Genomic DNA, 26,826 nt, shown 5'->3' on the forward strand with positions numbered 1-26,826 from the left:
GTAGTTACCAGTAAGCCTAGGAGATACTTTATTTCATGAGAGCGATTTAACGCATGGTGGACATTTCAATAGCCAAAAAAAATTTAAACCAATCTGTCATTGTAAAAGCTGTCATTGTTAAATGAAGTGGGCAGCATTTTTGGTTATAAGATATCTAAAAAAAATTCTCCAAAAATGTTGTTTGTTGAATTGTTGAAAATGGTTTCCCATCTCTTAACACAACACGTGGTGCAAACAATTCACATACACATGTTTGAATTCTCCAGTAACACTTGAACGCAGCACAATTCTGTGCGGAATTCCAAATGATCCAGTTTTTCCAAAACAACCTGACTGTTAATCTCTGACAAAAAGATGCACCTGTTGTTTCAGCTGTTTATCAGTTGACTTAAGATGATCACAGCCTGCAGCTACAACACCTGACAGCGACAGCAACATTCATTATGGATGCACAGTTTGGATGTACAGACACATTTTACCAAAACTGTATTATGCAGCATGTTGATGTGGAAAAACCCCTGCTGCAGTCATTACCTTACTCACCCTGAGTCATCATCATCGTAATACTTACAGTGAATCTGTGTTGACTTCTGCACTGTTACATGAAAAGTGCATTTATAAAACACCAGTTAAAAAACACTCAAGCCAAAAAAAGATATACTCTGATATATTTATTGTACTGTCACCAGAAAGAAATCACCTCTCTGACATTGTCATGTTTAATGGGAATCAATGATAATATGAACAAGAACCAAGCAAACATATAGGTTTAAAAAATAGCTCCCTATTGTAAATTGCAGCTGTGACCCCAATCTGAGTAGGTTATCTTTTGTTTTGGAAGTTAAAATGGTTAAGTTGCAACAGACGGCTGGATGAGTGAGTGAGTTTCTTGTGTCGTTGTGAAGAGCCTGGGGGGAAACAGTACACAGGTACAGACTGCACGGGCTGTTACGAATCTGTTTTGAATACATTTCCAGTTATGTTTCCATGTAAATAAGCAGGCGAGACTCTGAGTGAGGACTGGAGGAAGAAAAAACAGGATTGTACAGTGAAAGGGTGTGATTGCCCTCTGGTGCTGTTATACCTCTGCTGTTACACATGTATTTATTGTCACAGAACATTGAACACTGAAAGTATGGTGTTAAATTTCCTCCAAAAATTGAGATGATAAGACAAAAGCTAACAAAATTAACATGTAACATACAATGTTCATGGATTTATGGATTCTGCAATAAACATACAGCATATCACAGAAATCTATAACAATTAAAGGTCCAGTGTGTAGGATTTAGGGGCATCTACTGGCATGTTTTCATTAGTTTAAAATAACCTGAAATAAGAATCCTTGGGTGTTCTACAGTAGCCCAGACCAACAAAACAAAACAAAACAAAGACACTGCCTCTGCAAAGGCCCGCTCGTGTTTTTCCATTTCTGTGTTGGCCACTGCAAGTATCCCACACAGGAGGAGTTTCAGTTCTGCAACATCACTAATAGATGCCTCTAAATCCTTCAATCTGGACCTTTGGTCTTTAAGAATCATCATGGGCATTTGATTAATATATATATAATATAGATTATTAGCAGATTAATTGCTGATAAAAAAATAATTATATGTTGCACTCCTAGATTTTCACATAAAGTGAAGTAAAAGCACTCCTTAATTCAGCAAAAAGGGAACACATGAACAGAAACAAAAGATAAATTTAAACTTCTCTTTTTTCGTAACTTGGGTGAAACCAGCTGTGAAACACAGAATGATGTGCAGTGAATACACACTGACTTAGCTTCTATTAGTAAACTGTTAAATTAGCTTAGTTTAACATTTAATACATGCAAAGTTTAGAAATAAAAGTTATATTTTACATCAGGAAAAGGGATGTAGAAACTCTTAACATACAATGTAATATACAGTATAAAGCTTTGTTTTTGTGCTCAGCGTCCTTTCTGCACCAAATCCTCCATCGATCAGACGACTGGTTTTTTATCAATTTTAATGGTCTCATAGGTATCAGTGCTGTGAGAGGTAAGACCCTGCAGGACACACACACATACGACACTAGTGAGAAGCAAATACACATCTCTACAAAACAATGTTGTGAGTATTTCCTGCACTGAGTCTACGTTTCTTTTCTGACAGCCAGGTAGGTGAATTAAAAAACAAAAGGTCCTTTACCATCCACTGTGCTTTGAGCTGTCAGTTTTCCTTTCTGTGCCTTTTTAAATGTCTTTTTAATCATTAGAATGAGAAGTCTCACCGCATAGATGCCTCCCTCAGCGGGCTTCTTCTGTGGGACAAAAACAGTTCAAAGGAATTATCATGTGTTGCTACAGGAAGAAACATTTCTTAACAAACACAATTGACTGTCAGATGTGTGAAATATGTAGTTCCTCCTTTTAGTCTGTGTCTTTAAATCCACATGGGTGTGGATTGTTTTATTCATTGTAAGCTTTTAGGATCAAGAATAAAGTGTCATTTTGCATGCATGTAACATTTAGCAGGAAGTGGGATCTGACACATTGTTTTGTATGAAGAAACACTGGGGGAAACTGTGAGTGTATACAGAGTATAAATAATGTAGGTTGGTGGTCAGCTCAAGCTTACAGGAAATGATAGGCTGAGGTTGGCTTTAGCAGACCTACTGCTTTTGAGGGTGAAATAACAAAGCATTAAAGGAAAAAAATCCCCAGCACATTTCACAGAATCAGAACTTTCCTTTTTTTCCACAATGATAAAGAACTTTAATTTTACCTCAACGGGATTGGGAGGTTCTTTGTTGGACGAACTCATCTGTCAAGAACAAACCAGAAAGCAAATATTATTGAGTGATTTACAGAAAATATATCAGGGGGTGTAAATCAGACTCCAAAGTGTGAGATATAACTGGTAAAAGTGTTGAAATATTCAAGACAATATGAAGGGATTGCTTCTAAAATGAGAGGACGACTGAAGAAAGTTGTCAGATACATTGCTACAGCATGAAATAGGGCTGGGCAATATATCAATATTATATCAGTATCGTAATATGATAGACACAGATACTAGATATCGTCTTAGATATTGGATATCGTAATATGGTGTTGCCTTTTCCTGTTTCGCAGGCTGCATTACAGTACATCAATGTAATTTTCTAAACTTGCTTGACTGTTCCAGCTGTTCTATTGTTTGCCTTTACTCACTTTGTCATTATGTCCACATTACTGATGATTACTTATCACAAATCTTACTGTAAATTCAGTAAAAGCACCAATAGCCAGCCCTACAATGCTTCCACAATACTGATGTTGAGGTATTTGATCAAAAATGTTGTGGTATTTGATTTTCTCCATATTGTCCAGCCTTAGCATTAAAGTAAAAACATGAATAAGCGAAAATATCAAGCAAGTTGGGATCCTTTACGGCAGAATAATCTGTATTTTTAAAAGCTGGTGGAACACTCAAGATTTTTTCTTCCCAAAATATAGACAATTTTTGAACAACGCTCTTAAAATATTGCCAATAATCACATTTTTGTCAGCGTTATAATTCTGAATAACGTTGACACAACCATAAGGAACAGTTCTGCACTCACTTACACTCATCACGGTTGTGTGTATGTGTATGTGTGTGTGTATGTGTTGTTCCTGTTTGTCTTACCCTCAGTCTGCAGTATAAGACGGTGAGAATGATGCCATAAAGGATTAGAATCCCATCCAGGATGTAACATACGGTCATCTCTCCAATGGTCACTGAGCACAGAGAACATATTCAACATCTTCATAACATCATCCTCATCATTCATCATCACCTCCAGCAGAAATAAATCCTGATGCCACCTCATCTATCTACTGTTAAACTAAGACTTTTCAGTGCCACAGGTATCTTGGAAATGCCCCCATGACATTGACTAATCCTCACTGGTGCAGATGGGACTGATCATCAGAGAGGCAGCAATACCAATACTTGTGCCATCTTACCAGCAGGGTTGGAGATGAGATAAGAGGGTCGGTTTTTGTTGCTTCCTTGTTGGCTGTCAGCGAGATCTTTCAAAAGAAGCCCTGTGAAGCGAGCTCTTTGAGCAGCAGTGAACAGGAAGTCCGGGGCTCTCTGTCCGTCTTTTTGAAGCTGTGAAACCACACGCCTACCACACTGCCATCCTCACTTCACAGCAGTTCCTCTACTCCTCTTGTGAAAAACACTCAGCGTTTATTTGGTTAAAATTGCGCAAATACAGTGACACAGTGCTTTCAACACGATTAATGACAACCGACACACTTAATCAGAAAGAAGAATCTATCTGGAACCAAGTCACAAAACCACAAGCGTCAAAATAGAGTTAACATACATGTAATCAGCTCCTGCGTGTTCTTCCACTTCAAAGACTTAAAGGGACAGTTCACCCCACAATCAAAAATATATATTTTTAGTCTTACCTTCAGTCCTTTATATCAGTTTAGATTGTTTCGGTGTGAGTTGCCGAGTGTTGGAGATATCGGCCGTAGAGATGTCTGTCTTCTCTCCAGTATAATGGACCTTGATGGCACTCAGCTTGTGGTGCACTCAGGATAATCCACAGCCCTTGTTGTGAGCAGTTTCATGTAGGAACTATTTTCTTTCTACTGAACTACACCTGCTAACCACATCACCTCACAGGAGGAAGTGTGCATCTACTCATGAATGACAGGCTTGTGCTCGTGACAGTGTGAGATGCAAACATTAATGCTGTCCTAATCGGCTGAGCTGTAACGTTAGCTCGTTGAGTTGTGCTTGGTGAGCTAGCAGCAGATGCACATTTTCTTCTGCATGGTGATTCAGTGCTTTGAGCACCACAAGCCGAGTGCCATCTAGTTCCATTATATTCAAGAGAAGTCGGACATCTCTACGGCTGATATCTCGAATACTCTGCAGCTCACACCGAAACAATCTAGACTAATAAACAGCACTACAGGTCAGAAGACAAATATGTGTTTTTGATTTTGAGGTGAACTGTCCCTCTAAGCCATTTTTTTCAAAGATGGCTTTACCTCCATTGACCTCCCACGCTCCAAAATAAGCAACAAAAAGAAGACATAGAAGGAATAAATGGTTTAATAATGGAAAAAGGCCTAACACACTATACAAGCTACAGTTACCAAAAGGAAGAAAATACAAGACAAATCTACAAATTGTTTTTTACAAGCCTCTTGTTTTTCAAAAGTAAAAACATTCGGAAAATTGCATCATCATAACTTAGGCACCTTCAAAATAATAGAAAACAAGTTATTATAAAAAAGTTTTGGAGCCCAAAATAAATCTAACATGCATTTTAAAAAAATCTGCATTGGATGAAATGTCATACACTAGGACCTTGTATTTGGATTTTTTTTTTTTAGAAATGTAAAGGGCTTTTAGAACCTGGAAAGAAAAGCAAACAGTCAGCCGTGTTGTGGCTCAACAAACTGAAGGCAGAAACAGATCGGCTCAAGTCTCAACATCAGGCAAGCTTCAGCGTTACAGTAAGTTTCGGGACCTGGAGGAGAAGGAGTCAGTGCGACGACAGATGTGCCCCACCGCTGGTCCTCCGCATCTGGAGAGTAAGGCTGTCGGATGGAGGCGGTATGTTTCACTGTGCTTGTTTCAGCTTGTGGCACAAGGCGAGGCGGTGATATGCTACTGCTGCAGAGGAGCTGCAGAGAAGAGTTACAATCACACGTCTGGTTTGGGATTTTTGTTGAAATGCATTAAAAGATAAAAAATAACATAGAAGTCAGCTTGTAGTTTAACTACAGCTGCCTGTTCAGGACTGAATTCCTTACGTGTACATTATTAAAAAGCCTGGAAACGACCATTTACACCTGGTATTAACATGGGATCTGTACCTGGATGATGACATCTGATAACAGGCTTTTGCATTTACACTTGGCTTTAGTACGTGTTTTCCTTGACTCAATTAAATCAACAAACATGGTGTGTTCAAGGTCAAGAAAAAAAAAACATTAAAAAATTCTTATGCCAAGGTCCAACTCCTTGTCATTTGCATAGCTTTAAACAACATCTCATGGCACGAAAAAGGCTAAAAAACGGAGACTGTGGAGATCTTAATATGTTTTTCTAATCAACATTGCATTTCATCGGTATCTATTAACCACTGCCTTTCATAATACGACTTTGTTTTCTGGTGTGTGATACTTTTTACCCTTTCTACCATCTGAAATATTTTATGACATGTATCACAGTCACAACTAAGCGACTCCATCCACTGATGAAGGCCCCGAGATGTGGTTGAAAGCTTCGAAAAAACAAGTAAGTTGGACCTTGGGTTGAGAATGCTCTATTTTTGCTTCACAATTTGAGTGATCATCTGTCAGTTTTCCCCGAGCAGCTTAGGACAACAGGAAATTGAGGTGTTTCAGTGACCTTTCAACTTAATGGGTCTTTTTTTTCTCTTTAAAACATGGTAAAGCTGCCACGTCCTCCAGATATGGTCTAGCCGATGCAGTGGTAGATAGCAGTTCTGAGCACAATTTGTCCTGCATGCATTTACAACTTACATTAAAAGACAAGTTTGGAGACAGTCTTGTTTTTTTGAGATTGTCATAAATGATGAGTTTATCCTTCAAACGAATTCTGTATGAAAATTATTAAGAACACATCATCAGTGAGTCACACCATTGCAGTGGGTGAGATGCCCCTCCTTATATGAACATGGGCATTGTATTTAATTTTGATGCAATCACACAAGACTTCCTGAGACATAAATACTCAGTAGCGCAAATTAGTCAGCAGCTAAAAATAGTGCCCACTATATGCATCATTTATTCCTATTGTTGTTGTTAAATGAAAGTATATGGTTTTTAACAAATGGTCTTCAAGACAGGGGAATTTTTAAAGTATTCTAACTCTTTTGCTTTTCTGGCCTTTTTGTGGGATTTGTTGATAATAAAAATTCAGAACACCTCCATGCTTTGCTTTAACATCATTATCCAGGTAAGATATCATGCAGGTACAGATTGCATGACAACAAGAGGTATAAATGGGGTCTTTGTTTAGTCCTCTTACTAAAACTGTAAAATGAATAGTAAAAATGCCAGTGTAGAATAATACAAAACCTGCATATTTAGACAATCATGAATATACAGAGTCTGGAGTAGCTTAGGAATGTTCTTCCATTTTTTTTTACAGTCAGATAGAAAGACATTTTGGCCTTCAGGCCGCAGAGAAGCCACGTGTTAATTCAAAGCACATAATGCTACATTCTGTAAGTAAAAAAAAAAAAAAAAAAAAAAAAAAAAAAAAAAGTCATACCCTTTTATATAAAAACAGTCCTTGTCATCTTAAACAAAACAATAAACTGACAGGGAACCAAAAGGCAGTGGTACACCAGCGTTGCAGTCAGAGCTGAGCTCCGGTTAGTCTGTTTTTAAGACACAAGGAAGAGGAAGTGACAAGTGTGATGTAATCCCCCTCCTCTGGTGTTGAGTCAGCACAGTAAAGTAGTCCAGTGGTTACAGCAACAGAAGAGGCAAAAAGACAAAAAGTCCCCTTTCAAAAAGTTTTCTTTTTTTTTTAACAGCATGTTGTAAAGACAAAGAGTTTTACAACACAGAAAGAGAAAAAGTCAAGGCATCGGTTTAATTCCAGGTTTGAACAATCGTTGAGCTGATCACAGTTTGATATCAGAGCATCTGTGATGATCATAATACACGAGGAGGATTCTCTTTGAATGCTTTCTTCGTCACAGACAAGAAATGATTGGATGGGAGTGGACCACATGGCCTCCACATGTCCCGCCACATCAGTGATCCAGCAGGAGTGAGCATGGAGAGAGGACAGCGTGGGAAACAAGGAGACTCTCAAGGAGATGCCGTCACACCGAGGTCTCAGACTGCAGCCTCATGACAAATTTGTGGCTCTTTGGGTCAATGAACTCCTCCCCGAGCCGCAGGAAGGGGAGCGGCGTCACTGTGACGACCAGGGAGAAGTCCAGGCGTCGCAGGGAGAACACTAGACCCTGACGCAGGGCTGAGGTCACTGGCTCCTCGCTCACTAGAGTCCACTGGCGCCCTCTGCCGTTCTGCTGCTGGTATTGCATGGTGGGGCCGGGGGAGAGGTAACGCTCTAGGAAAGCCTGACGAGGGGGAAGTAGGGGATTAATTATCTGAAATAAAACACTGGAAAACATTTTCTAATAGTAAAATATTTTTGTTGCTGTGTTACAAAACAAAAAGTCAAATTTAAATATATTGAATGTAAAACAATGTCAAAGACAGTATGTGCAATGTGTGCGTGTCACTACAGAATGGAAAGTTCTCAAACTGAACAATATAAACTTTCAGTCAGGTAAGTTAAGGTTTTCTTGTGACTGTGATCACAGTCTTTTACCTTGGGCGTCATGTTGTGTGTGATGCAGAACTGCAGGTGTGTGAGGATGCTCTCCATGCTGTGGAAGGCCTGCTGCCGGGTGGTTCTCAGGTATTTCTGCATGGCTCGGGCCATCGGGGCGAAAATGGCTTGAGCCGCTTCCCGAGGATCCATCACCTCCCTCGGGTGTTTGGGGGACGATGCGACCTCGTCTTCGTGGAGACGCTTGATGTGTGTGAAGGCCTCTTCCACCGCCACGACCAACCTAGAGGGTTGAGTACAAGCATCATGATTAGGAGAGTCAACAGCTGGCTGTGCTCTGATGAACATGAAAACATTATAGGAAATATTAAAAGGATCAATTATTATCATCTGTCTGTGCTGTAATGCAGGCAGACCCAAGACTTACCCAGCAGATCCTCAGCAAACTGACAAGCCTTTTTCATAGCTAATATAAGGCGATGCCAGTATGTTTGTGCTACGCTAATATTGGCTGATATTATCAGCCAAGCTGCTGATGTATCTGCTGCCCTTTCGAACTTAAGTAAGTAACCATAAAAGTTTGATTCATGTGTAAGGCAAGACGACAAATTGAACTGCAAATTATCACTCCGAGCCAAAACATAAATCATTTTTGTGTACTGGCAAACAAACTCCATGTTGCAATAAGCTCCCCTACTTTCCTCAACTCCTAAACCTTCCAGTGCGCCCACTGATCTGACATTAAGGTGAAACTGAAACATGGGTTCAGACAAAAAAACAAATCATATATTCAAAGTTCAGCCAAAGTCTCTCTCTGTGCATTGTTACTATCTGCTTCTTGTTTACTGCTCCAATAAATCACACATCATGATAACTCCCCTGCTGTCAGATAACACCAGGTGTTGTACGTATTTTCTGTCTGACCTGGCCTTGCGTTTGCGGACCCTGCGGTCCATCTCGGCCTCCTCATAGTAGAACTCATTGTGGGAGTTGTCTCTCCTCCGGGCAGCTGCTGCTATCATGGCCCGGGACTGGCCTGTGGAGTTATTGGTGGGGTTTTCTACAAGACAGCACAAACAGAGGGAGGAGGGGGAATGAACGGAGTGCATCTCAGGTAATAAGCTGATGTTCATATTCAGGTGAGAGAAAGAGTAAAATAATGTTCACATTTGAAGTGTCACAGTCAAGAAAGAGCTGCTAAGAAAATGATAACAAATGACCATCAGCTGCTTTAAGGTTTAACGTCATACGTCACTGGATGTGTCATCTAGTTCTGACTAATAAATGACAGTGAATACAAAAGCTGGAGTCATGGATTAGACAACAGGCATCAGAGCTGTACTTACCGTCCAGAGAGTAAACCTTGAAGCCGGTCATCTTCTTGGACAGGATGGACTTGGGCAGGTTGAGCAGGGCAGGGTTGTAGACGGAGAAGTCGCTGTAATAACGGTCCAACACCCAGACAGCTGCCCTCTGGATACTAAAACACAGTGTGTCAATCATCAGTGCTACAGAAAGTACAGGTCTGACATCAGCTGCAGACTGAACAAGGACAGGACATGACAAACAGTTAATAGCACACCAGTTTCCAAATAAGGATATTCTTCCATCTAAGCAGTGAGTGAATTTGTTCAGATGTTGTAAAAAAGTGAACTCAGGTTATAATGTAACAACCCCACCCATTAGTCAGCAGTGTCTGTGTGGTGTACTGATTGATTGTGGGAAGAGTTAGTAATCAGAGCCTTCTGGTGGCACTTGGGCAACGTTATAAATCTGGGCTCTGCTACTCATTTTCTCTCTCTCTCTTGACAGGCACCGTCCCTGGTGATGTGGCAACCGTAGTTTATTCTTTATGCTCTTTCGTGCACTCTATAACATTCTCACACATCATTTCCTTGTTTAATCCTTAAAAATTGTGTGTCTCTCATATTTGTCATGACCCAAGAGCCAGCAAGGGCTAATTTAGTCTGGTTATAGTTAAAGTAACTTAATTTCCTTATCATCCATTTGATGAAAGCGTTTTTTAAACCCAAATACACACCTCAAACCATTATTACCTGTATTGAGGCCGCTGCCCCAGGACCCCAGAAGAATTTAAAATTAATTTGGGAATATGCACTACTAAGTCAAATTATTAGCTGGCATGACAAGGGCCTTAAAGTAGATGTTACTTTATTATCTGATCTTCAGGCTCTGACTTGAAGAGGGACGCAATTTAGGTTCAAGACCACCATTAAGTTTCCCTGCATATATTTAGCATATTCTGATATTTCTGTGTTTACTCAAATTGACAGACAGCAAATTTGAGGCCAAGCATCCCAGCACAGAAAAACTATGAGTATTGCACTAAAGAGCTGGGAGTTAATAGGGCCTCAGCAGCTAACTGAAGCTTAACTAAGAAAGACAATAAAATCTTTTTAATAGCTCAGAAAAGCTCAGAAGTGGAACTCAGAGCACAGAATACTTTGTTATACATGTATCTGGTTGTCTTTCACTGTCAAAACAAACTGTAGCCTGATCTTATTTTGTCCCAAATGGATATCTAATGTTTTTTAAATCAACTCTACTTTCATCTCTGTACAGTAACAAAAGTATCGTTGTAAAAAAACCTTTATCATTATGTTTGCCATTGTCTCACTGACCTGAGGTGGCCCACGTTGTAGAACTTGCTCGCTCCATCCGTGCTCCGGACCACCTTGAGGCAAAAGGCCGGCTGCAGGTGTCGGACTTCCAGCAGCACCAGAGCCAGGTACTGTATGAAGAGGAGGGCGTCCACCAGTGAGGCAGCGTACTCCACAATCCCCCTGTAGTCCCTCTCCCTGGGCTCCAGCACCCGCACACCGTAAAACAACCAGTACGACGCCACAAACAGGAACACCAGTACCATCAGTAGGCAGCGGAAGACAAAGAAGCGCGGGAGCGTGGCACGAGGAGGCCGGAGGAACAGCGCCCAGGAGGAGATGAGTAAGACCAGGAGCTTGAAGGCCAAGGAGACGTACAGGCCTTCGCAGGGCGTGCCGCAGGGCTCGAGGGCGTCACGCCACAGGACCTGCGGGAGGATGAGGAAGGCTAAAGGCGTGACCAGGGCGAAGAAGCTCAGGCAGCCTCCCAGAGCTGGGCCAATGAAGCGCTTGCAGTCCAGCGGTGTCGACTCCTCCAAATCTTTGGTGAGGCGGGTCAGGTCCTCATTTGAGATGCTGTGCTCTGAGGTGCCAGTGACGACTGTGGTGGTCTCGCCCCAGTTATCATCCTGTTGGACAGAGATAAAAATTTAAAGATTCACATGTGTTTTGGGTTTAATTCCACTGCCTATAAAAATACAATATAGTGAAAAAGCTGAAGAAGAGGGCTCAAAAGTTTTAATTTAAAAAGTAGGAAATGAAAAATGAAAAAAATACAAGATTATCTGAGCTTCTCTGCAGGCTTTACCTAAATGTTTGGTCTTTTTACTACATAACTGAATAAAAGAAGAAGTTAAAATTGATCATATTATATAAGATATTAACCCCTTAACCTCCTCACACCCCTCTGTATACACATCATCTGTGGGCAGACACTTGAGCCAAGAAGGGTGACAGGTTGGTTAAGCTTAAATACAAATGCCTCTTTACTATTTAAAGAAAGACATATCTTTCTTTTCATCTAGAAACAAACATCCTCAGTCAATTTTAATGAACACATTCCTTTAAACTTAACGTAATATGTCTTCAGTATTTTAAGACTCACACCATCGGACAACACCTGCTTTTTCCCAGCTGACTGACAAGACAGACAAGGGTTGAAATGCAGTGACTGACAGTTTCTATGAGGCATCAGAGAGAGGTAAAAGAGGCACTTCTGCAGGAGGACAATTCCCTTTAAAGGAATCATGGCAAACAAAATTTTTGATGGGACAAAGGTAAACTTTATTTAAATCATAGTTTCTAGTTGGTAAAGGAGCTAAAGACTTTATAAAGAAATTGACAGCATTGGAAGAATCATTGTAATTTAAGCAATTATTGGAGGTCATCAATAAGTGGTAGATTAATGATCGGGACTTTAAAATGGACAAACGTGGGTAAGAAAGCAGTGACTGACCCTCTCATCTCCACGCGTCGACTCTGCATCCAGCAGTGGCTCTCCAGGAGTCTGGATGGTGACCGATTTGTCTCCACGACTGCTGCTGTCTCGGCTCTTGGAGCGGTGGCGATCCCTCCGATCCCTGGGAGACAAACACACAACGACACAACGTTACTGGATGTGTTGCAGTACTTACATGTACTCTACCCAAACAGCATCTAATCAAGTTGCAGGAGAGAAGCATGAAGAACTAATGTTATGTTACTGAGCACCAAACACCGAAGACAACTTCTCATGAGCTAAGAAAGGTAGCCTTGCTGCAGCGTGTGGTGATGTGTTTTCCATCAAACACAACTGGTTTTGAAATGCAAGAACTGGGAGAACTGTCTCAAACACTTAATCCTTTAGTTTATCTACAAGATTTCAAATTTACTGATTGACAGAACTTGAATACATTAAGTGGTTGTTAGTAAAATGCGAGTAAGAGAAACTGTTTGATGATGTCATCTGTGTCACCGCTGTTAGACCCACCTGTGTTTGCGGGAGCTTCGGGAATGTGAGGACTTGTATGAGTAGCCCGAGTACTGCGACTCGTTGTCCATGTCTCGGGTCGGCGGTGAGCGGGCTTTATGAGCCCCGCCTCCTCCTCCTCCCCCCGTGCCGCGCTGCTCGCCGACTCCTCCCAGCTGGCTCTTGCGCTCGGAGATGGACTTGGTGGTGAGAGCCAGGGGCAGCTTGAGCAGGTCAACCTTACTCCTGAGGGAATCTATCTTGGAGGCCGATGAGGATGGAGCAGGAGAAGGGAGGCGGGTGAGTGGGGGAGGCTACAGAGAGGAGGAGAAGAGGGGTGGGAGAGGATGGTGGGTAGGAGAGTCGCAGCAGGGGAGAGCTGAGGTGGCTGTGATCTGAAAGAGACAGGCAGAGGGAGAGTGATGGTTAAAACTGGAATTCTTTGAACAGTTTCACATCAATGTCTGCTCTGGAACACAGACAGCTGTTTCTACTCTGGATTATGATGCATGTGACTGACTCAATTTGAATGACTGTGAGCATATCAGTCATAATTATTCACGCTAAGTGAATGAACATCACTAAAAATACAGAGGCAGGCTCATTTTTCAAGCCCTCCTTAGTGAGCTTCCTGCCTTGTCTTTCTCACAGCTATCACACCAAACCATCTCGACAGATACACTTAATGCTCTCCAGAGCCTATTCTGAGCTTCCTTTGTATATGATGCATTATGGGCTTGGTGTAATCTACAACATAAACACCATTTGGAAACACTTCCTTCATATCTGGCATTCAAAAAATTCAATGAGCAATAAAATCAGGTTTATGCTTCAATGTGCCAGTAAAGGCAGGGAGGAAGAAGCCTTATGCTAGTAAACAATGACGGAGATGCTTTTAACATCTGGTGAGTAAAACTGAATGTAAACATACATTTAGTTGGTTTACAAGGAAACTCCACAGGGCTCCTTTATGTAACTGATGTGAACCAACCTTAACTACCAGGACTGCACAATAATCAAAATATTATCAAAATCGCAACAGGGCAAAGTGCAATATCCAAATCACAGGAGCTGCAGTTTTTATGATAAAGGTAAAATGTCTCACCACATACCATTATGTGACATGAACGAAGCATTGTGGTGTTACAAAGAAGCCCTCTCCTACAAATCATACATTCCAGACGTAAGGGACCATACTTGCAAAAAATCCCATCATCATCATCATCATTTTTTTTCAGTGAAAATGAAATGCAAAAACAGCCATTTCAACTAAAATCACAACCTTATATCGCAATATCTGTTAAATCGTAAGTGCTATATCTTAGGTAGAGTTGTACCGATATCGATACCAGTAGTGGAAATGCCTCCGATACTGCCTAAAATGCGGTATCGGCGAGTACAGCCTATGACTAATCCAATACCATGTAATGCCTCACGTCATTATGCATACGCATGCTACAGGCAAACAAAACTCTTTAAAAAGCATTCTACTGTAGCCTTTAAAACATCTTTTTTACCAGATTGTGTGGCTGCACTTCAACCTGTGTCTTCATCTGTCTCAATTAAAAAAGTTTTATGGCATTCATTCTACTATTATGTATTTATTTCTTAATATTTTACATAGAGTTTTAGGAGTTGAGACATACAACAATTCATATCCACTTCCATTTTTATTTTACGCGCTGGTATCGGATCGGTACTCGGTATCAGCAGATACCTAAGGTTCAGGGATTGGAATCGGTATCGGGAAGGAAAAAGTTGTATCAGTACATCTCTAATCGTAGGCAACTGGACTTGCTTGCGTTTCTTGAAGACATTTCGCCTCTCATCCAAGAGGCTTCTTCAGTTCTTAAATTCTTGTATGAGAGGCAAAACGTCTTCAAGAAACGCAAGCAAGTCCAGTTGCCTACGATAAAGCACTTACGATTACCATGACCTGGATGAATGAGAATCTTCACCGACAATATCTGTCAAAATATTAATTCAAAAATAATAATTTTGGGGATATTGTAGAGCCTTATTAATGATACAGATTACAGTTTTATGCCAAACCTATTTTAGTTTGCCCACATACTATGCTGAAGCCGGCCTTTTACTAGATGTTGTCCAATCATTGCATGTCTTCCACCCCTTGATTTGTTGGAGGCTCCTTTTTTATGATCTTTTCATAGTTTCTTTATACTTCTTAATATTTGCAGACTGTTTAAAACTGAAATAATCGACAAATCAATCAATAACAAGATTTAACCCACATTTAATCCAAGACTAAAATATTAAAGTTGTGTGGGGACAACTGTGACATACACTGAAGCTTATAAAGAAATTGAACTTCAATTTCAATTTTATCTATAAAGCCCAATATCACAAATCACAATTTTCCTCACAGGGCTTTACAGCATACGACATCCTTCTGTCCTTAGGACCCTCACAGCGGATAAGGAAAAACTCCCCCCCCAAAAAAACCTTTAACAGGGGAAAAAAAACAGTTAGAAACCTCAGGAAGGGCAACTGGGGAGGGATCCCTCTTCCAGGACGGACAGATGTGCAATAGATGTCGTGTGTACAGAACAGATCAACAATGAAGAAATAAATGACTACCACAACTTCCCCGAACACAAAGTGAAATCTTAATATTGCTTTTCCCCCAGAGAACAGCCCAGAATCCAAAAATATTCAATTTACAATTATATAAAACAGAAAAAAGCAGCAAACCCTCACATCGGAAGAGCAAGAACAAGCAAATGTTTGGCATTTCTCCAAACATGGGCCATTTGTTTCAGCACTGGTATGTATGTCTAGTTTTATTATGCCAAAATGATCTAAATGTTTCAAGTCTCCAGAATAAAACTGTGAAGGAATCACAAAAATATGAGGAAGTTCAGGTATGAAAATTGTATGACAGAAATATTGACATAGAAAATAGTCCCTGAAAGACGATCAGGATCAGTATCAGGTTTCAGGACAGCGTATCGGTCAAACATGCACAGAATCAGTTTAATTGTATAAATATGATGTAAAGTGACTCTTTAAATGAAGAGTCCATGTGTGTGGCTGTTGGCTCCTGTGGGAATCAAACCTCTCACCCTGGCACACAGAGTACTTTGATCGACCCTCCCAGTCACACTAACACACAGTTTCAGCTCTGTGTTCTTATATCACTTCGTCTTCCGGGTCTTGGCTGAGGTTAATCATCACACGACTGTATATCCTCTCACCAAGAAGCCAGCTTTAGCCGCCGTTAGCTCGGACACAATGGCAGCCATATTGGATTACTGTGTTTTCACAAAACTTGTTTGCCCTCTCCCTCCCTCTCCCTGTCTCACATTCCCTCCTGCACTCCCCTCGTCCCCTGGGAAACAGGGCCTCTCCGCTGCCATGGCGATGAAAGAGGGTGTTCAGCTGGAGGGGGATTGGAGGTTGACAGTTGCTGTGGAAACCTGACCTTACGCCGCCCTCTGCCACTCTGTTCTCCACGCTGGCGAAAAATCGCCAAAATAAAAGTGTTGGCATGACGGATGTTGGACTGTCATATGCTGGTTAATTGATAAAGGGCGGGTGACGCTCGCTGGCTTTGATTGGACCTCTGTGGGAAATGGAGAGGGACGTTAGCTGCCATCACTGTAGTACGGGGTCCTGGTTTAACTTAATGTGTTTTCTTCTGCTCCATCAACACCATTGTGTTTAAAATCCACTTCCCTTCAAGCCAAATGCTGCGCAACAACGAAACTGTCTGTGGGATTTCTGTGAATTTGTCCTCATCATGCTCTTTTTTTAAAACAATCTTTCATTCATATTCTGTCTTAGGGAGGAAGCTCCCCTCATGCAGCACCAATAACCCCACTAAGTCTTACCAGAGAAGCTTTTGGATCATTGCAGCCATGTGCAAAACCTCAACATGCCTTTTCCAAACCACAAAACTCAAATGACTAACAGCCTCTTCCTGGTGTATCATCACAAGCTTTTATCTTTAGTAATGGCAGAGGAATGAGCATCTTATGTACAGAGTCGTGCTGTGCTTTTATGCCATATGAAGTGCAGTAAACTGCTTCATGCTGACCACATATGTCTTTGCAACGAAGAGGACTCTGAATGTCACGCAACACGAGCAAATACTCAGTTTAGATATTGTACAGTTGCATGGCATTATACTGAAAAAGCACTTTAAAGACTGCCAAGAGTCGAGATCTGCTCTTCAGATAATCGCTGCAGACTCACATGAAGAAGCAGATTTAAGTGAAGTAAAGTACACAGTATGCTGAGGGAAAGCACAAACCACATATTTTTCAGACCGGCAATAAACTAAATCTAAACAGTGTTTTTATCTAATGGTTGTGTCAGTTTAGCTGGAAGTTGTCCTCCCAGACAGAGAAACATTGGCCAAAGTAACAATCTGAATTCATCACTTGGCCTCCATGTTTAGCCCGCCACCCCATAAAAACAGCAATTAGGCAATTACAGTAATACTGTCCATATTTCAAAGCAATTACACTGCAAGAAGAGTCGTTCTCAAACTCAGATCACAGCAGCTGATTTACTGCAGTCTCTATCAGGAGCAATAAGGCAGCCATAGTGTTTTTGTTTACATGTCATGACAACTTGCATATATCTGTCCGTACGCTCTGTGACACTAAATGTTTTTAAAAGTTTAAGGGGTACAAACATGTTAAATGTCTATCTCATTAGGTATAACAACCATAGCCAAAGCCATCCCTGTATGTATCAAAACACCTTACAGAGAGCAGTTAAAAGGACAACGAAGAGAGGTCCCCAGTGACCGCTTAAGGTGGAACACAAACATGTCAGGCAGAGCAAGTACAAGTCAGTCAAATCAAAAGGGTTTCATCACCTCATATTATGATGTATGTTATGTGTTACAGTTTGTTTTCAGGTGGTCGGACGCGGGTCAAAAATGTAAAGAGATAACGCTCTGGGCAGTATGAATGTCCCTGTTGGAGTTCCTGCTTACAATTACTTGCTTAATATCAGGGTGGTCACCAAAGCCAAGAGGATTCATCCTCTGGTGACAATGAATACGATAAGTTTCAATCACATTTTGCAAATGGTTTCTGAGTAACAGAATAATGGTTAAAGGTTTAGGTCAAGGAATATTTTGCCCTGAAAAGCCTAAAATAAAAGATTAACCCTCTGTGGACCATGAATATCTATAACAAATTTAATGGTATTCTGCCAGTATTTGTTAAGACGTCTTGCTCTGCATTGTGTTGCGTGACGCAGGATTACTGAATAACCCCCCTTAGGGTTGGGTAAAGTTGAAAGTACTGCCTGAGGCTTTACTCTGAAAAGTTAGGCTATCCAGTTATCCTCAGTTATCTCAATTTAAATATCTTTGGGTTTTGAACTGTTGGAAACACATAAGACATTTTTGGACATCATACTGACTCGAATTTTTATACTGTGACACAGCCAGAGACCACTGATAAACCATGACGGCCCACTTTGGATTCATTTCCTGTGTCTGTGTCACGTGGGTTCGCCATGGGTAGTCACCCTTTTGGGAAACTAACAGCAGTAATGAGTCTCTTCATTCCAATGGGAACAAAGAACGTGAGTACAGATTATTGTCAAGTCTTTCACCCCATAGTCGCCACATATCTTAACATTTTGCGTCTAAAATGGTATTTTACAGAAAGACAAATCAGGAGAAAATTAACGTTGTTTAAGAAATATCTCTGTTTCAGCAACCCACTCTCACAAGATCTGGCAACACAGCATCTCTTTTCTCTGTAGTGCTGAACCATTTTAGTTTCACTGCAGTACTGCCAAAGTCACTTTCCAACTGGATAAACAAAAATTTAAAAAAGACTGACACCTGAAACCATGAATCAGAAGTTAAAGCCAATATAAAACCTGTGTTTCTTTGCTTAATGATACTATTATTGTTATTATTTAACTGTTTTTGTAGGGTAAAGAGAACGCAATTAGGCTGATATGATCTTGTACCACGTTGATATCAGATATTAAGCTAGCAGCTAAACAAGCAGCAAAATAAGGAGCAATCATTAAACTTGTACCATATATAGTATTGTACGGTTTTGAATTTGCTTTCATCCATCCATCCACACAACGTTTACAACACTCTACAATGAAGTAGGGAGGTAAGACCTGTAGGGTGTACCATATCATACTATTGGAGCAGTAGTGCTAGTATAGTATCTTTGATGCAACATTCTCAAAGATAAGAATATAATATATCTTGTGAGGTAAACAAAACTGCAAGTTGTGATATGTCTTGTCACAATACAATGAGTATTGAACATACAGTAAATTTATGACAACTCTATCAATATTATGTGTTGAATAATAATGCAAATATTATTTAGTCAAAACAAACAGAACTTGTGGTATGATTGCATTCTCGACTTTTGAGGCTACTAAGGATGAAGAAATCTGGATCCCTGCAGGTTTAATAGAGTATTTCTCGCTGACTATAGGACTGCTGAACTTCAGTGTAAGACGGAGGCCTCATAAAGACGCTCTTACAGTTTTCATTCTGAAGGACTGACATCAACATTTAGCACTGACCTTTCAGCTGAATGAATCGACATGACGTCACAATGTTTGACCTTTGACCCGTTATCCACATAATGAGACACATATGGTATGAAAAGCATACGAACAGTGGTTAGGGTGGTCTCCTAAAGTGGAGCCTATGTGAAACCTCATGTCTTTCAAAAGAGACAAAAACTTAAATAGAGCAAACAAACTGGTTTGCAACTCAAACCTCACATAACCTTGCCAGGCAGGATGATATGACCTAAAATTACAAACTTTCATCTTTACTTTTTTTAGGTACACCGGTTTATGGTATTTTCTTTATAGTGTTGGTCTGCTTATGATACGTTTTAGTCCTGAATGACCAGTTAAAGATTCTGGACTTCCAGACTGGATATGTTTTTCTACCAATTTAAACATGAAGATCTGCTTTTTAATCATGGTTAGTACTATGAAAACTATAAAAGTCTATGAAAACAGTTGTATAACGTCTTCTGTGTCTCTGAGGAATCTGCAAAAACAACCCTGATGATGTCACAGTGATATCACTGGGGTTATCTCAACTTTGGCATCGACACAAATTTAAAACAAGAAGTCTTTGTGACAAACGGGAGTACGGAGAAAAATATGATGTTTCTTATGAGACATACTACACAGTCACATTATGGGAAATGTAGGATTCATTGTTTTTGGAGCTTGAGCCTTGAGTCTGCTTTAATTTTGACTATCTTTTTAAAAATCTGTCTCTCATAAATTCCCTTATTAATTCCCTCTATCAAAGTAACAATCGCTGAAGGGTCCCTTGGGACATTTTATGAAATACCCTTATCCACTTTCTTGCTGTTGATGTTGTATGGTAAATATGCAACTGGGGCTAGCAGCAGATTATCTTAGCTTAGCATAAAGACTGGAAAAGGGGGCAAGTAGCTAGTCTGCCTTTGTCCAAAGATAACAAAATACACCTAGTAGCACTTCTAAATTTCACATTTATCACATTAGATCTTAAAACAGTATTACAATGTCAATTTGCCACCTTAAGTAGGGGCTAGGGATGCACCAATCCGATATGTGGATCGAATATCGGCCCCGATTTCATCAAAATAGATGGATCGTGTATCGGAAATAGCAACCTATACCTGAGGCGATCCTTTCCCTTTAAATCTATTGCGACGCAAGCTACATCATACGTCTTGGAGCGAAGGGGAGAATCTGCTGTGTGGAGGCATTTCACACTATTTCAACTGCTGTTGCATAATTGTTTATTTTTGTTAAAAAAATAAATAGTTCATCATTGCATTAATCTGTTTTATCTTGTTTCATTTTATCTTAGAAAAGAACTGTGTAGTCATCAATGCCTGATGCCTCTAGTCTTTTCTGTTCTAGATGTAAAGGTATAGCTTTTTAGGTCAACCATGGCATCGGATCGGTATCGGGTATCGGCTGATACTCCAAGCCACAGCATCGGGATCGGTATCTAAACTGAAAAAGCTGGATCGGTGCATCTCTAGTAGAGGCTGTGTGTTGGACTATTACTTGGCCAGGATCATTTGCCAGAGACACAGCAGCCGAGACACAGTCCGGCACATAACCCCACAGTGAAACACCGCATTGTTTATATACTTCTATTTTTGTACAGACTACACAAATGTGATATAACATGTTAATTAATGAGTTTCAGAGGTGCTACTGGTGGGATTTTGTTACCTTTTGACAGAACCAGACTTGCCCTGTTCTCCTATTTCCAGCGTTTCTGCTAAGCTAAGCTAACAAGCTGCTGGCTGTAGCTTCATATTTATTCATCAAATGCTCAACAAGAAAGCGAAGAAGCACGTTTCCCTACTGTAATTAAACGAGATAAAACATGACCACTGGCTGCCTTTACTTGTAGGATCTTACAGTTCTTTTCTTCGGGAGTATCCCTTACCCCTGATCAGCAATAGGTACAACACCATTTACTATACATAAAATACACCTTCAGTTTGAGACGAGCCCATCTGTCTCTCTGTCACGCTGTTAGTAAGAATATGATAGTAAACTTGATCTACAGAGGTGTGGTCCAGTTGAGATGGATAAGGTTTCCTATTCATCCCAGTGTCCTATGGCCTACTTAATGAGCTTCACTGGGACTCTTCTCAACGACTTCAGTCAGCAGCCTTACAGTTACATTAACACACGGAGTATAAAAGGTCTATCTGAACACAAGTGAGCGCTACAGCCTGTTCTGAAAACACACACCCTGTTGATTATGGCTTTTGATCAGCATCTTTCACACAGGTTCATTTTCATCCTACTCAGTTACTGTTCCTGGACAGCCATTGTTAACCAAACAGTGGTGTGATTCTTAAGGTCATTTCAGGATTTTTTTTTTTTTTTGACACACAACTCATTCATTTCTCACGAGCCTGCCTCAAAGTCAAAGTCTGACTTCTAAAAAAAGAAAATGACCCTTGTTCACTCCCCTCTGGGCTGAATTAAAAGAGCTGCCAACAACAGGCCGCCTCAGTAATCTGTGTAGGTGTGTGGTCTGAGATTAAACAGTAATGGTTTTGGGCTTCATGCCTACTAGTGCCACTCTTGGATGTTTTTGTGGCTTGGGCCAAAGGGAGTATGAAGCCATTTAATAGCCATCATTAACTGATAGCAGAGATGACTGTTTTCTGTGCAAGCTGAGCTGATGCCACCTTATTATAGGCACATAGGATCCTTACTAGAAAGGGCTGTAGAGTTATTATTTTCATGACATCTTGAGTCTAAAGTCCACCACACCACTGGAGACATTTTTTGATGACCCACCATCAGAACAATACAACAGAAGTATTCTTTATCTCTTTACATACATTATGGTCTGCTGCCAGGTATGTAATTCTGGTGCTCCTTTTGGTTCAATTTATTTGAAAAAAGCAGTCAAATATAGTCTACATAACAGAATAAGCCTTAAAACCCCAACATTTATGATGTGTACAAACCTAGAATGTAAACTTCTCCTTGTCTCATTAAATTTCCTGGATATATTACAGAGGACGCGACCTTAGTGCTCTGAGTGGTATCTATAAGACATGCTTATAGACACTTAAAGGACCCCTAGTTGAAACGTATCTAATATTTTATGATTAGGGCCAGGTATAGTAGAATCGAAAGTTGCCATTGGATGCCTCGTCAGATTCTTAATCATTGATCAGACATTGCCTCATTTAAACGCTGATTTCTCCTACATGCTTGGCACATCGGAGAAGTTTTAGTTCTGCAACCTCACCGCTAGATACCACTAAATCCTACACACTGGACCTTTAAGAAAGTTCTTATTCGGCTGCTTTAAGTCCAGACAAAATTAAACATGTAATTGGAAAGAAATTGGTTCTTTTTTTTTCAAAGAAGAGCTTTTTGGGAGAAAAAAAGGTTTCTATTTTTGAGGGTGCCGTTCTGGTTTTGGTATCACTGGCACCAGTATTGAAACCCTTGAACAACACCTCACACTTATCATAATTTTAGCTTTTTTTTTATAGCTTTTAAACTTTTTTAGCTATATATATATTCTTTTGTTTTCCACTGCCTCTGACTGAATCTTTATTTGGTGTTTTTAATGGCTGTATTTTAAATCTAATGCCTCCTTTGCATTATGTAAGCCATCTTCAGTGCTTTTTGTAAGACATGTGCCACATAAATTAACTCAGCCTGCCTTGAAGAAGTGAAGAAGATATTAAAAATTTTAAAAATTCAGTAAAGTTCATGCTGCTCAATAAATCGCTCAAACTGACTTATAAAAGCAATGAAAATCAATCAGCAATTTTGCTGTAAATGTGAAGCTCGCGTCAAAACAAGCAGATGTAGGCTTTTGCAACATCTATTTTCCCAAAGGCAAAAAGAAATCAAGCTGTTGTCAAACATTTCAAGCTGCTGGCACAGGCACAGCAGCTGTCAGGATGGAGAAACAATCTGGCCCATCTCTGAAATGACCAGCTCCATTTAACAGCCATTTGAGGCCTGATATACCAACTGTGAAAATAAGCGTGCACACACCCAGGGTCCAGCAGGGGAAGAGGCTCATCACTGTACCAGGGCCACACACACACACACACACACACACACACACACACACACACACACACAGGGCTGACCACCACCCACTGCTGCCTGCGACAACACCAGTAAAACCAGCGAAAAACAAGACAACTGCTACTGTCAGCCTTGGTGCACACATGGCCAGCAAACCAGAGCAGGTGTGTGTGTGTACAAATCTAGCAGGACATGGTTGAATCAACAGGCCCTGTCCTCTGCTCAGCACTGTGATTCAAAGAGACCCCTGCACACAATCTGTCTTCATATCCAAACAAAGTATTGAGGAGACAGGAAGTGGCTCAATGAGCTGAGATGATGAGATAGATGTGGTTCAGATACAGGACTCTGGTCCATTAGGCAGTGCAGAGCCTATATATTTCATTATAAATCCAGTTAGAGAAACATGTTTAAGAGCCAGTTCACCCAAACCATAAACAATATTACCCTTATAGTTGTGTCTAGTCATGTAGTCTCAGTTTTATATCCTCAGGTTTTGAGAAATCTGCTGCTGAGACTGAGTGCAAGTTAATGTGTGGGTTTCTGAGCATTTAAAATGACATTTGAGAAACTCAACAACAGCATGCCCTTTGAGGAGCAGTATACCAAGTTATACTAAATTATAAACAGATGTATCAGACAACAGTTTTTACTAGGAACGGTTCTCTACCCATTGAAAACAGCCCACACACTGTTAGCATGGGCATTAGCCCTCCTAAAGAGAATGGAGACATCCTAATTGATGTTTTACCTTTAAAGCCATCAAGGTTTGCACTACAGCTGATATACTTGGTTAACCTGGTTAGTTGAAGGACAGAAACTAAACTGGCATCGACTTACTGATGACTCATTTTTCATACTTACTAGTTTCTGGTAGGGATGGGACGATTTTCGATGTTAACACAGATAAAAAAACACTTTCAAAAACTCAATCGTGGTGATTTTTCATTATCAGGATAAATGTGAATATTGTGTCCATTTGCACCCAAAGAGACTGCTGGGTACAATTGCAATGATTTATCGTTTAGTTGTCAACTCTTTGATTAGTCGGCAGTTAATTTGATCATTGATTAATCAGCTCAAGTATTTTTTTAAATTTAAAAAAAAAAAAATCTGAATTCTCTGGTTCCGGCTTCTTAAATTTGAATGTCTTCTGGTTTCTTTACTCTTCTATGACAGTACACAGAATATCATTGTGTTATAGATAAAACAAGACTTTGATGACATCATCTTGGGCCTTAGGACACACTTTTCGCCATTTTCTTACATTTTATGACCACACAACTAATCGACAAATTGAGAAACTAATCGACCAATCAATTACCAACGAAAATTAACGTTTGTTGCAGCCCTACAGCTGGGCAAAACAATAAAGAGACTGCAAAAACAGGTTGCAAACACACCAATTGCAAAGAACTCAAAAGATCTTCATCAATCATCAGAATATTTCATATGTAAAGAACTGATGCTGTTTCAAATAGTGGAAGCACCTGGCTTTTAGGGATTGAAACATTTGCTTCTCAACAACATGTAAGGTAAAGTGACCCCAGTATATTTTAAGGTCATTTCAGAGTTTTAAGCTTTCTTTAATGATTGTCTGGCTAATATAGTGAATCGCAGTTATTTTTGCCAGGACAATCATGACTTTATGATATTTTCTCTGTGTCATATCATTGTAAAATAAATATTTAAGCTCTTTGACAAACCTATTTTGCACCTACAATGTTATTAACCAGATGTCATTACAGTTGTGGCAACAGATGAATGAATATAATGCCTTCTGCTTTTGCTTCCAGTATAAAATGTTACGACTGTTTGCTGATAATATAATTTTACAGCTTGTATTTCCTGCTATCTATTATTTCTTGAGTCAGACATTGAATACATGTTTTCATCTTAACAATGCTGTGTTTTATATAGATTAAAAAAGTGTATATCTGTGGGTTTAGGACAAAACAAGCACTTTTTAGAAGTCACCTTGGACTGGATTGGGACCTCTACTATTTCTTGACATTTTAATGACTTAAAGATTAAACATAACATGAAAGCAGTTGGTTTAGGCAATACTGGATAATTGTGTACATGTACTACATCAACATGCATAGTCACATATACTGTGATTTTACTGTAAATTTCCTGTTACAGTCTATTTAAAGTGTCCCTCTGATGCTTTGTGGTATTTTTATGTGCTGTTTTATCACTACAACGTTCCCACTGGAAGCAGTTTACAGTATACTGTGGTACTCTGTATCACTCTGAGTATTTATTGCAGTATACAGTTTATTTCTCGCAAAGAAACTATCTTGCTCACTATAAATAAAGAACATATACAGCCAGCTGCTCTCACTACAGCTGAGGAAATCAGGGCCTGTTGCTACTGCATCAACATCACACTGTTTCAGTTTGGATTTCAACATTTGAACGGCGCAATAACTCAAAAGCCATTTGGACACATTTCCTGGTGGCTGCAGTAACATGGATCAAGAGTCAAACTGCATCAATAATTCAACAATATTCCACATGCACAAAAGGCTAACTTACTGTGAGGCACCGGGAGCATGTAGGGCGAATATAAAGAGTTGTGCGACCTATAAAATGGAAAAAGGAGGGTGTTGGAGTACGGCAGGACAATGGGAGACTCCCAGGCCCCACCGGTCGCGTCCTGATGCCAAATTATCCAAATGCTCGCTCCCTTTCTTCCGCCTTTCCTTTTCCAAACGGGACGCCCTCGCAGTAAATGAATGGACGCACTCAAATTCCCAGCAGTCCTTCACCAGGGAGAAAATTCAAAACCCTCGGCCTACAATCAAACTGGACGCGAGTGTTCCCTCCATGCGCATCTCCCTCTGAACCATTTTCTCCTCTATAAACATTTACAAACACATCACTGTTCCCAAGACGCTTAAAAACGCTCCACACAGCTACGTGGCCTCGGTGAGAACAACAATGGGGCCGATGAGGGTCCTAAACTTCCCTGCGGTTTCAAAAAAAAAAGGCGACCATCGCGTCCCGTCGACTATTGTTTGGGGAAACCGGAGATCTCCGGCGCCCCAAATCCTCCCCTCTCCCTCCGCTGTTAGAGCAGCGCACATGCGCCCATAATCACCACCGGCAGCATTTCAAGACATTTTCCACACAAAAATACTACTTACTTATTCCAGATTGTCCATTCAGGTATTTTCTCACTTTCCACTTTCTTTCCACTCAGCCGTAGCACCGTGCGCCCCGCCTCCGCTCCACTTTGGCCCCTCCTCTGTTTCCCCCTGGGGGACAGAGCCTGTGAAACAGTGTGGTTGAGCCACAACGCATTTATTACCGCACACAGTGATGCTGCTCTGAGGAGAGAAGTGCACAGTATAATGTCACAAAGTAAGTGGGCCCCGTGGCTGCA

At 40.4% G+C, this 26,826-nt stretch overlaps 2 protein-coding genes across 3 annotated transcripts; both read right to left on the reverse strand.

The window, feature by feature from the left end:
* Nucleotides 1-656: 656 nt before the first annotated feature.
* Nucleotides 657-4,114, reverse strand: fcer1gl (Fc receptor, IgE, high affinity I, gamma polypeptide like). Its single transcript, XM_033650916.2, has 5 exons — nt 3,956-4,114; nt 3,636-3,727; nt 2,751-2,789; nt 2,257-2,286; nt 657-2,032 (listed from the first exon to the last, which is right to left on the reverse strand). Exons 2-5 carry the CDS (start codon nt 3,711-3,713, stop codon nt 1,967-1,969), a joined length of 213 nt encoding a protein of 70 aa, XP_033506807.2. The 5' UTR covers nt 3,714-3,727; nt 3,956-4,114; the 3' UTR covers nt 657-1,966.
* A 934-nt stretch (nt 4,115-5,048) lies between these two features.
* Nucleotides 5,049-26,726, reverse strand: LOC117272519 (vang-like protein 2). Of its 2 annotated transcripts, none has more exons than XM_033651486.2 (8): nt 26,588-26,726; nt 12,891-13,264; nt 12,378-12,501; nt 10,943-11,550; nt 9,647-9,780; nt 9,225-9,360; nt 8,340-8,583; nt 5,049-8,085 (listed from the first exon to the last, which is right to left on the reverse strand). In XM_033651486.2, exons 2-8 carry the CDS (start codon nt 12,959-12,961, stop codon nt 7,825-7,827), a joined length of 1,578 nt encoding a protein of 525 aa, XP_033507377.1. In that variant the 5' UTR covers nt 12,962-13,264; nt 26,588-26,726; the 3' UTR covers nt 5,049-7,824. The 2 variants fall into 2 exon arrangements, with proteins under 2 accessions (XP_033507377.1, XP_033507378.1); XM_033651487.2 differs by lacking the exon at nt 26,588-26,726 and adding an exon at nt 25,977-26,535.
* Between the last annotated feature and the right edge of the window lie 100 nt (nt 26,727-26,826).

The sequence above is a fragment of the Epinephelus lanceolatus genome, chromosome 12 (assembly GCF_041903045.1).
Source record: "Epinephelus lanceolatus isolate andai-2023 chromosome 12, ASM4190304v1, whole genome shotgun sequence".
Taxonomy (NCBI): Eukaryota; Metazoa; Chordata; class Actinopteri; order Perciformes; family Serranidae; genus Epinephelus; species Epinephelus lanceolatus.